Below are 12,660 nucleotides of genomic sequence, written 5' to 3'. Positions count from 1 at the left end.
TTAGTCACTTGGACAAGATGTGAATTAGCAAGACACCAACATGTTCACAGGAGTTATTGCAAGCAACATAAATGAAAGTGCTTTCTCTTGTAAAAGCTGTCAAATATGTAAAGCAACTTTAGATCTCTTATCCTTACATTGTAGTAAAACTAGACTAAGTTCTCCCATCAATAGCTTAAATTGCTGCGTCTAGCTCTCCCACCATACTTTTGTCTGAAAAGTGACACCTCTGCTGTGAAAAACAAACCAAGAGCATTACCAGCAAAGTATGCAATATAACAAGTCAGTGGAAAGGTAACTAATTTTTCTGTAAAGCAACAATACCTTAGCAGCCATACAGAGCCTGTTATCACCTGACCTGGACCAGGTTTGCTGTAAAGATCACTACGTGCTAACTACAGATATAAACAACAAACTATACAACAATAAAAAGGCAAGTTCTCTATTTAGCTTTGACAGCTTGGTCTCTGGAGATTATATTTGTTCAATAATTATGCTTTAGAGAAGATTCTAAAAAGGTGTATAAAGAAAAAAAAAAAAAAACCCTCTGCTAGTAATAATATCCACCCCACAGAAAAATAACCCAGGGACTGGAAACAGAGGCTAGGCAAACTGAGAACAAAAGTACTTAATTTTTCAAACAGAGCACAGACAATTCATTGAATAACTTCTCAAGAAGGAGTGAGAGCATCATAATTTTTCCAGCAGTCTAGAAATACTGTACAATATCTCCCCTTCCCCACCACCAAAAGGGAAATTCTTCCCTAAAACTCTAGAACAAATCACAACACTTTTACAATTAGAGGCAAATAGACACGAGAGAAGTCCAGAAATGAAGATTATGAAATAATTATACTAAAAAAACTCTAGAAACTGAACCAGTGATTTGTAAAGCAATACGCCTTTCCTTAGTGTCACATGCAAACCAGTCTGCAAAACGAAAAATATGGGAAGTTAAGCACAAATGAAGCAAAGAATCAACTTTGAGAAGCTTCTGCGATTGCACAATCTCCTGTCAGAGCTCTCGCTACATTTCTGCAATAAACATTCCAGCACAAGCAATCACACGTCAAGCAGATATTTGAAATATGCAACTAAACAAGAACTTAACACTATTTAAGAATTTGTGCATCGTTATGCAGTTTTGTATCACAAACCCTAGCAAAGGCCATAGACTTTTTCGTGGATTGATTAAAAGAAAAACATCACTTTCAATATAAAAGATGTCTGTATGCATAAACTCAGTGTTTTTCTATATTTATTCTTTTTTCCATGATGAATATACCCAGAAAAATGACTTTCAAGTAATGCTATTTTTTAAAAAGGTTATAAAAATTCCATGAGAATTATTTTAGATATAGACAAGTTATTTCTACTTCCAACCACTAAGATTCATCTGTACTATAGGATTTTGTAACTAACAGGAACAAAACAGCAAGTTTTTCACTTTTTTTGGAGATTTTCACTGCTAATGTAGAACAAAACAGTTCTGCTAACAGATTGTTCCCACAGTCCAGAACCCAATAAATTAAATTTACAAATTTATAAATTTAAAAAAACATGGTTTTACCCACTCCCTTTAAGCCATTTAAAAAAAAAAAAAAAAAGTGTGAAGAGACAAGCTCTCTTTCAAAACCCACCTGAAGAAAAAATGGTAGCATATACAGACAATGCCACTAGTAACACAATTTTTTAATTAATACGGATGTTTAAGTGTATATTCAAGTCACTAATTACTTTCAGGTCTAAAAATACTCCCACAATAGATGCTTTGAGAGCAGTTGTGGATGTCCCATCCCCGAGTGTCTTCAAGGCCAACCTGGACAGGGCTTTTAGCAAGCTTGTCTAGTAGAAAGTGTCTGTCCATAGCAAGGGCTTGGAACTAGATGATCTTTAAGGTCCCTTCCAACCCAAACTATTTTACAGTTCTCTGATTTAACCCAAATCTCCTCTAAGTACTCTTTCTACCCTTTCTGACATCATGGTAGAATCACAACTAAAATCCTGAATGCTTCGGACTGCATGTGAAAAAAGAGAGGTGGAACTACAAAATCAAAAACCTACTTGAAAGGCATGGTTCCACATTCCAGCAGTGAAATGACAGAACAGAATCAAAGCAGTCCATGAAAATGTAAGGGTGGCTTTTTACAAACTGCAAGTCTCTCTCACGATAATCAGTAAGGATTTTAACATACGTAATACTACAACAATATAAGCTCGTTTATCTGGGATTTTTAAGTACAGTATTTCAAGACTAGAGGAAGAGTGGAAGTATTAAAAATCCACTAGAGGATCCAACGCTTTTAATTTCAAGAAAGTCCAAAGATGTTTTGATTTATTATGCTTACAAGCTCATTAGGCACATGCAACTAAGTTTTTCTATGTCCCTTTTCAAGCTTTGAGACTAAAGTTTGAAGAAAACTAAAGCCACTGACTTCATGCACCAAGAAAGAAGTTTTTCCCAACATTTCCACTGCTCAAGCATGAGGCATGCAGTTCTAATACACTTGCTCAGGCATGAGACAAAGAGAGCAGAACTTCCTAAAACAGTAGTATTCAACTTCTACAACACTGGGTATTTTCACCAAGCTGATATACTGCAATCACAAGGATGAAAAATACTAAAATGCTAAGAAATGACTGTAAAAGCAAGTCTTCTACCAACTTTTCCAGCTACAACAAAAGAGTAAGTCAACTCTTCTCTAATACCATTCTTTCTAGAATGGTATTAGAATAGCACTTTCTAGAATAGCACTTCAGAACCTGAGAAAACCATCCCCCCCCTCCCCCCCCCCACACCCAAAGAGGATACAGTAGACTGCTACATGTACTCCAAAGGCATGATTTTCTTTTGGATTCAGAAAACGGGAGAAAACAAATCTTAGCCCAAGAGGAAAGGGAGCCAGGGCTGTCTGGACCATTGCCACAACCATGGAATCTTGTCAAAGTCTCTCTTGCCTGTCCTTACAAGGGAGCAAGACCGAGCTTGGGCTGATTAACTTAATCTCTACAGGGGATGAAGGCAGGCAATATTTTTGTCACACCATAAAAGCCTGCCATGAGACAAATCAGAGCACATTAACATGACATTTTCTGTTCCTCTGTCCCACAGACCATTTTGAGTAGCTGTCATTTAGTCTGTCATTAAGCAGAAAGCAAAACTGATGAAAACATGTTTTCTACAAAATAAACCAAAAGTGAATGAAAGGCTACTTTTTACCTGCATCCAATTTCTATATGATTTTTATCCCAGGATTTGCTTTATGAAAGCATTTTTCCAGTACCTAATTGAACAAAAAGTCATTAAAAAAAACCACTACTTTCTTGGAAATCTACATGAACTAAGAGACTAGAGATACATTGCACGTGTGTATAAAAATATAAAAACCCAAGTCATTCAAAAGCCACGTCAAGTGAAGTCAGGCAATACTGCTACTTCCCATTCATATAAATTCTATGTTTGTAAAACACTGAGGAAAGCAGGTTTCCCATTTCTAAATACTACAAAATAGCAACATGAGATATTCTGGAATGTAATTAAAAAGCAGCAATATCAGTTCAAGAATTTAGAGTCACACTTTTGTCAGACATACTACACTTCACTTTCCAAAAGTCAGCTGGATCACAAAGACATTTGACATTAGGAAAGGTTTAACACCAGGAAGTATGTGTGTGCATACACCCTCTATACACAGATTTACATATCCCAAAAAACCAAACATTTTAAATAATAATAATAAAAAAAGTAACCTACCACTTTCATTCATATTCACATTTTACAAACTGCTTGGCAAGAGAAACAAGAAGTACCGAAAACTTCAACAGAGACACAAACTCTTTTGCATTTGTAAAATTACAAGTAGTTCATGATGCAAAGCTCTATGTGCTTAAGGCACTCTTCAGAGAAGATAAGCAATGCAGCATTTAATCTGTCATGTAAAGCACATTCAAAATCCCCCTTACTTGTTTCAGTCAAGATAACACATTGTATAACTTGTAGCAAACAGAAAAGAACTGAATTTCCTATTTTCTGAACTGCTGCATAACAACTCCTAAGATCATGTCACATTCTCGTGTTTAGAGCTCTTTCTTTCTTTCCAATTTAGAGTTAAAGACAAGTATGAGAACTGGTCGTTTCTTGTAATTTTGTCCCTTTACCTTTCGAACTATGACATGACAAATTTCCAATTTATTTAACCTCACCTCATTAAAAAACCTCTTAATCTCCTTATTCTCTGAAGATAAGATGACACTTACTCCAGTTTAATAGATTCAGTTAAAAGCCAAATTTTATAAATAAGAACACAGGTAGAGATAATACCTCTTTTTGTACAAGTTCCTGTAAAGAATTAAGAACACAGCAGAAAACCAGTCTATGAATACATAAGCTATTCCTGCTGAAAACCAATATAAAAGTTCATGGCTGTCCAGAAGACAAGAAGCAAGAAAATTCAGAAAAAAAGTTGAGTGGAGTAGTTGTGAATTCTTACATACTATTTCTACATAGAAGTTAATCTTAACAGCAGAAAATCTTCTGAATATCCTAAAGCCTGACTTGTTCAGTTTCCAAACGCTGTTCAATATCATGAGCATGGCAAAAAACGTATTTGACTTTTCATTACCAAATTAAAAGAAAATTTTAATTATCAGCAGTATGAACTTAAAAACGACGAAAACAGAATAGGATAATATTCCTTATCAATCCTCAAATAAATCTGCTATTTTCTGCAAGAAGAGAGAAGCATACCTTTGAGTGTCTTCGAAGGCCAATTGGCTTAGGTCTTCTGTCAAGAGTAGCTACCAACACACTGAACTATTCTGAACCAGCAGAAACATAACAAGAACTCTGATGGTAAAGGGGTAACTAAAAGACATCCTGATTTAACCTCTTTTCCTTGCCACACCACAGTGACAGTGATTGAATTTACCTGTTTGGCACCACAGATGTTGGAGCATCTCATTTCTTCAAAAGTGAGTGGGGAATGCCAATGGCCTCACATAACTGCAACTGGGAAACACTGTAAGCAATAGCTGGAATTTGATTTGCTCTTTCCACCGAGTTCTTCCAATGCACTCTTATTTCATCTAATACACCTTCTGCTATGAACCATGGTAGCTGTCCTCCTGCCCCACAACCCAAAACATAAAAGGGAGGTAAATTCTAGAAGGCCCGTATCTAATTACGACAGCTACTGAATGTAGCATGAGGGCAGTAGCTGTAATAGACGCTGGCTCACAAAACAGAGACAAGGCTGTTGCAGCAAGACTGTGGCCTTGCTCTTGATGGACTGGCCTGAGCATTCTTGCTACAGATCCCTCTAATACCAGGCTCATTGTAGAAGTGGAATTCCAAAACGAATCCCCAGCACTTCTAAGTTTTATTACAGAATAATAATCTGCTGAGAAATAAAATACACTTGAAATTAGAGCATAGTTTAAGCTATTTTTTTTCTTTATAATCCTTAGGGCTTTATCAGAAATACAGATTCAACCAACTACTTCTGTTATTTTTTGAAAGCGTACTTGAAGCCTTGATTTTATGCTCAAATAAACTGTATCTCTTCATGTAGTAAAAGTTAAATGTTGTTTGACTATATCTGACTGTATATGGTAACAATCTTTCATATCCAAATTACCTATATTACTTCCATACTCACAAGAACTACATTCTATTTACTGAAAGCTTCATTCTATGCTAATTCTTAATTTGGAGAGTTTTATACTAATCAAGAAACTTCTCACCTGAAACCATTGTAAGACAAAAATCCTACTAGCTCCTGATCATTTTGCAAGCTTCTCTTAGCTTAGCAGAGGTATCTTTCCAATCTAAATGGATAACTTGCATTTGTTGGTTTAAATCCTCAGAATATATTTTTCCTCCTTCCAGATGGAGTTCATCTTAACTCCTAGAGTATTAACAAAAATTAACTCTGTGGGAGGTGCTTTTCCTGTTGCTTTTTTAAATTCAGATACTATTGCTATTGAAGTTGCCATTGATAGTGAAAAATATTTAAGAAAATAACAACAGTTTATATTTTTGTCCACTTAGAAACTAGATTTGTTGTGCATGCATTCTGTGGTTGAGTTTCTTCTGTGTCTTCAGGCCACTAGCTTTAAAAGTTTTTCTCTTGAAGTCTCTTTCGCTCTCATCAGAGAAGATCTGCTGTTAAAAGAGAAATCAACATCATGCTGCTCAGCACAGATACCATATCCTGTACAGTGTCACTTCAGAAAATGGGACCTTGATAGCTACAGCTGAGAAAACAATTTGTACATATTGCACACATCATTACTTTGTGCTTAACTAGCACTGCTGCAAACACATTGCACTGATTTAAGAGCTTCATTGAGGCTCTGAAACAAAGCTAGGGAAAGGCAAAGGGGAAACCAACCTGTGAAATACTGTAGAGGTATCTTCTCCAAAGACAGAGAATCATAGAACAGTCCAGATCTGGTGGTACCTCAAAAGTTCACCTGGTCCAACTGCTCATGCAAAAGGGAGCCTTGATGAGATTGCCTAGCACCCTGCTGAGTCTTGAAAACCACCACCAATGGGAACTCTACCACATCCTTGGGGAAATTGTTCTAGTGACTGACTACTGTCACAGCAAAAAATTTCTTTCTTATATAAATCTCTCCCAATGCAACTTGTACATGTTGGCCCTTGTTTTCTCCTCCTGAAAAGATCTCTATCATCTTCCTTGTAGCTGTCTTTTTAGTTCTGGGACACTGTGATGAAGTCTCCCCCACACCTTCTCCAGGGAAACACCTTCACTTTTCCCTCACAAGGCAAGTTCTCCAGCCTTTTGATCACCTTTGTGACCCTCCTTTAGAACTCTCCTTGGGCTGCAGGAACAAGAACTGGACACCTCCCTACAGATGTGGCCTTACCAGCACTGAGTGGAATGATCACACCTTCCATTCTCCTAGTAACCCCTCTGTGGATGCAGCCCGGGATCTAGTTTACCTTTGCTGCTGCAGCCATGCTCTGCTGACTTGTGTTCACCTTGTTGTCCAACAGGCCCCTAGGTCAGTGAGGCTGCTCCCAACCTCACAGATCCCAGCCTGTAAAATCAGTGTAAACTCAGCCCACTCTTCCAGCCTGTCCAGCTCTCTAAGACATCTCTTCCTTCTGTAGGGTCCCCTCACTAGTCAGTTCAGTGTCATCTGCAAATTTGCTCAGGGTGCTTTCAATGCCACCATCCAGGTCATGCAGGAAGATGTTGGACAGCATTAGGCCCAGCATCCACCCATGGAAGACCCCACTTGTGACAGGCTGCAAGCCTGAGTAAAACCCACTGACCACCACAAGATCTATTTTTAAAATAGTATACATTTGATGTCTCACCAAAATTAACCCTCTATTAGAAAACTTTAGGTAGATTATTCCTTGTGCAATTTTGGTGTCACTACCCAGCATACAGAAATATTCTCATCATAGTTTCCTTCTAACAAAATTTAGAGCAGAAAATTATAATTGCACAGTACTGAAAACAACACCTCCGATCCATTTTTCTGAAACTTAGAGTACCTCAACTGAATTCGCAAGTTTTTTTTTTTAAAGGAAAATGAATGTCATGATTTCATATTTATCATCACTATGGAGTGTGTATACATGTATATAAAAGTCTGTGAATGTACTGAGCATAATTTTTTTTCTTTTTAGCCAATTCACTTATTTAATTATGATCTCAAGTGATTAATGAAGCTTTTCACAGAAAGGCTTTCCTGGAAATCTGTTAAGCACACCTTCAGACTTAGAAAGCAAGCAATTGTTGCATATGAATTCATTAAGGTACAAACCCACTACCTAATCAGTATGTAAGGCTAACAAGAAAGAGAATTATTTCAGAGAACTAACAAACTTTGTTTATTACAACCCTCAAACTGCTTAGGTCAATGGAACATTTTAGTGATGTTCCCCCTTTCCTCCAGTGATTACACTACTGGAAACTATGGGAAACAGGAACAGTCTCCTGCTATACTACTGAGCATTGGACACTGCAGTTAACTGCAACTTAAAATGCATAAATCTTCATTTTAACAGCTTCATATACATGCACAACACAGTTCAAACAGCCAGTAGTGACACTTTTCTATTGAAAGCACCAAATTTCATGAAGCTCCTCTTTGTATACAGTTTTCCCCCTGAGAAATACAATCAATTCTCTACCATACATTCAGCGCAAAGAGACTGATGAACATTATGAACATGCTACTAAAAGAGCTAATGTAATGTAAAAATTTACTTATTATATTGAAGCACAGTAATTTTTAGGTTCATGTATTAATATGCATTAGCATGCAAAGAAACTAATTTTCTTTACTTAAAAACAGTATTTTGCAGTCATAAACCCATGTCCATGTAAATCAGTTTTCCCTATTTGTCTGTGGGAACATCCGGAACTTAAGAAAACTACAACTCTAAGTCAAAAGGATAACCCTCTCAATGATTTTTGAACAGTTTTGGGAATCTAGAGAGGTTCCAGCCGACTGGAAGCTGGTAAACATTGTCCCAATTTTCAAGAAGGGCAAGGACGACCCTGGAAACTACAGGCCTGTCAGTGTCACTTCAACGACCTGTATAGAAAAGATTATCTGGGGAGGTATTGAAAAACACCTGCAGGACAATGTAGTCATCAGTCACAATCAGTACGGGTTCCTGAGGGGAAAGTCCTGCTCGACAAACTTAATTCCCTCTTATGACAAGGTAACCCACCTAGGTATCAAGGGAAGCCAGCTGATCTAATCTTTTGGGATTTCAGTAAAGCTTTCAATACTGTCTCCCACAGTGTCCTACTGGACCAAATGTCCAGCATTCAGCTGGATAAACACACCATGGGATGGTCGAACATCTGGTTCACGGGTCAGGCGCAAAGGGTTGTAGTGAATGCAGTGCCATCAGACTGCCGACCCGTCACTAGCGGGGTTCTGCAGGGCTCTATCCCTCCACAGGGCCTTGTGCTCATCAACATCTTCAAAATTGACTTGGATGCAGGACTGGAAGCAATACTAAGTAAGTATGCCAGTGATAAATTGGGAGGAGCTGTTGACTCCCTCGAAGGCAGAGACACCCTGCAGGGAGACATCAACAAATTTGAGGGCTGGGCAACCATCAAACATGTGAAGTTTAACAAAGACAGGTGCTGGATTCTGCACCTCGGATGGGGCAACCATCCGACTACATACAGACTGGAACAGGAGGCTGGAAAGCAGTGCTGAGGAAAGGGACCTGGGGCTCCTGGTCGATGGCAAGTTGAATCTGAGTCAGCAGTGCCCTGCCAGCCAGGAGGGCCAACCCTGTCCTGGGGGCATCAGGCCCAGCATCACCAGCCGGGCAAGGGAGGAGATTGTCCCACTCTGCTCTGCACTGGGGCAGCCTCACCTTGAATGCTGGGGGCAGTTTAGGGTGCCACAATATAAGAAAGATACAAAGCTTTTAGAGAGTGTCTAGAAGAGGGCCACAAAGGTGGTTAAGAGCTTTACAAGGAGTGGCTGAGATCACTTGGCTTGTTCAGCCTGGAAGAGACTGAGGGGAGACCTCACTGCAGCCTGCAACATCCTCATGAGGGGAAGTGGAGGGGCAGACACTGGTCTCTTCTCTCTCATGACCAGTGACAGGACCCAAGGGAATGGCATGAAGCTGTGTCAGGGGAGGTTCAGGTTGGATATTGGGAAAAGGTTCTTCACCCAGAGGGTGGTCAGGCACTGGAACAGGCTCCCCAGGGAACGGGCCACAGCACCAACCCTGACAGAGTCCAAGAAGCATTCCAACAATGCCCTAAGGTGTGATTCTTGGGGCTTGTAACATGCAAGGTCAGGATGATCCTTGTGGGTCCATTTCAACTCTTTACTTCTGTGATTCTATGAAAATATTTAAAAATTTGAAAGCAATGGGTTATATTAAAATAGCAGTTTGCAACATATCAATGAAGATGCAATGTTAAACAGACTCACACCTCCCTTCTGACCTTAAGTCCTGCTGTGGAGGCTTTTGTTGGCCATTCACATTTGACACGTCCTTGCAGCTTGATGTCTGCTTTTTGAATACTCGATGGTACTACCAGTGAAATTTCCCTACCCCTTAAAAAGAGTACAAAAAGCAGCTTGCCTCCACACCACCAAACCCACAAATTGTGAGGGGTGGGGAAGTACTTCCTTATTTTAGATGCAGGAAACAGAAATTCAAAACAGTCTCACAAAAAGGCTGAAGAAATCAGGAAGCCCTAACTTACAGCACATCAGGCAAAACAAACAATTCCAACACCAAAATCATCTTTATCTATCATCTTACTAATTTCTCTGCCTGTTTTCCAAACCTCATATCTGTATACATATATATATCTTTCAGACAGACAAGTCTTCTCCACAAAGGGCAATTTTTTTTTTGTTCTTGCACCCTATCCCTGCCATACCATAAGTGTAATCTGTTGTGTTCTGCTGTTAAAAATATTCAAAAGTAAAGAAGGATGTATCAGAGTATCAAGGATACTGCACTGATGCTTCCTTTTTTTTTGGTATTTTATTTACTAAGGCAAGAGGATAACATGGCACACCAATTTTCATTTCAACTCCTGTCTTTTCAATAAATATTTGACTGATATTCAAACCAGAAGCATTTAAACTGAATGACTGACTTTCCACAACCTCAACATCAAAAGGAGAAAGTTATTTTCTATAACTATCAAGAATTAAGTAATTTATGGTAGGCAAATATCCACTGCACAAGTTTAAGAATTAACTCGATTAATAAATTGACAGGACTGGCATTACTGACAAAATAATTTTTGTCAACTGCCCCATTAGTTGCTTCTCCTTTTTATATCAGAACTTGATTACTGGTTTTACTTCTACTGCAAAAGTGAAACAAATAATCTGAAGACTGAAAAACATAAAATCAGGACAACAGACACCACGCTTCTGTATTTAAAAATTAAGTGATTCTTCTGTTTTGCAGAGATGAGGACACAGGTATCCTGCCCAACTTAATCGTGCTCTTATGGGTAACACTGCTTCCACCTTCTTCTGGATGTAAAAAGGAAGCTTAACCAATAAACCAGCTTATTTCTGTGAGCTGCACTTCATTATACCTGAAGGCCATTTGTTTATCATGATGAAATTCAAGGGAAGCAAGATCTTCAGAGAATTATCTAATCTTAAGCATAAACTTTAGCTCAGAGTTACAAGTCACTTGTTAAAGATTGTGTCTTTTTCCACTGCTATGAAAGAAGTTATGTTGATTCCAACTCTTCTGGAAAAATAAACTTATTTTGTAAAATCATAATACTTTTTAAAGTAATTCTTAAAAAACTCATCACCCCATTTCTTTTTTTTCCACTTTTGCTAACCCATCAGCTCAGAAGACTTTTTCTTAAATTAAATGCAAGGGCCTGTAAGAGGAATTATCAGTCAGAAGAAACCTTAGGATTTCAACTTGTTTCTACAACACACCCTTGCTGAATACTGTTATTTCCTCCCACAAAATATGAGTAATGAAGCACCACTCTAAGGTAAGTCTGCTGATGTTGAAACACACAAGAAAAAAAGCAAAAGGTGTCCTGCTTTGGTAGAGCTAGACAACCTCTCACAAGATAGCCAGATTTGAACAAAAACCTTCAGCTGCCTACTCTGGTTGAACCTTACACTGAAAAATTAAGCTTCTACTCACAGGGCATCAGAAACTTTGAAAGAAACTTCCCAACCTGCAAATAAATGGTTTTAATTAATCTTTTATTCCTGACCATATCTATGAGTTTGTCAAACTGCAACAAGAAAGGGTACATTCCAAAAAAAAAAAAAAAATTTGAAAAATAAATCCCTTTTTCTCCCCCCTAGAATTCATGGTTCTCAGACCCTTCTTTCCTATGAACTTACCAGGAACTATGATAGAAACTATTCTTTATCTGATAGAAGCCATTCTTTATATTAAGGTGAAAGTTAATCTGACTCCCTTCTTTGCCAGGGGCTCAAAGAGGAGACTGTCATGACCAAAGAAAAGAATAATGCAGCCATCCCGACTATTCCCTGATGCCACTCAAAATGAATTACACAGAAGGCACAGAAAGTCACAGAGGAGTTTTGTACAATCACTGCAGTCCCAGAACCAAAGCAGCTCCAGCAGCACCAGCGTCATAACACCCCCATTTTACCTCTGAATGGTATCTCTGCTTATATCCCGAGCCCAAACTACTGATGATAATAGTGTTACGTATACATTGCATTCAGAAGGACAAAAGCTTTCTTATCAAAGCCGGAAGGCATTCGAGGACAGAAAAGAAACAAAAGGAAAACACTTTAAAGACTCCTCTGACCTTACATTCATCAAGAATTAAAGCAAGAGAGACTTTTAGTCCTTTCCTTACTCCAATCCACCACGCAGAATCAATGAACAGCTCTGGGCATGCAAGTTATGTGATACAAGACTTTCTTTGTATTACAACTTTATTCTTTAGACAAACAACACAGAATTCTCCTAAATATGGTTTTCCTAACAAGAGTCTTCATAGCTTGATTCAGAACCACATTGTGACTAGCTCTGATGATTTCTCCAACCACCTGATTTCGGCAAGTCAAAACCATATCCAAACACCTTAAGGTCATGCTATTTCCAAAATCCATATGCACAAAACAGTTCGTGGGGTGTAAGAAAGGCTAAAAATA

General features: G+C 38.4%; 1 protein-coding gene across 7 annotated transcripts in view; it reads right to left on the bottom strand.

Annotated features, from left to right (window-relative positions):
- Nucleotides 1-12,660, bottom strand: part of ROCK1 (Rho associated coiled-coil containing protein kinase 1) — an 85,560-nt gene that overhangs the window by 62,103 nt on the left and 10,797 nt on the right. Inside the window, exon 1 of one of the 7 annotated variants that reach the window (XM_042030151.1) lies at nt 2,065-2,100. The exons of the other annotated variants lie outside the window; for them this stretch is intronic. Coding sequence (XP_041886085.1) covers nt 2,065-2,085 — 21 coding nt within the window. The 5' untranslated portion in view covers nt 2,086-2,100. Of the gene's footprint in view, nt 1-2,064; nt 2,101-12,660 lie in introns of those variants that run through there. 7 annotated transcript variants of the gene reach the window in all.

This window comes from Corvus kubaryi, unplaced genomic scaffold (assembly GCF_017639235.1).
Source record: "Corvus kubaryi isolate FWS band 111438036 unplaced genomic scaffold, C.kubaryi_AGA036_p1.0 132, whole genome shotgun sequence".
Taxonomy (NCBI): Eukaryota; Metazoa; Chordata; class Aves; order Passeriformes; family Corvidae; genus Corvus; species Corvus kubaryi.
The sequence above is the reverse complement of the archived record's forward strand: the minus strand, read 5'-3'. Positions and strand labels throughout refer to the sequence as shown.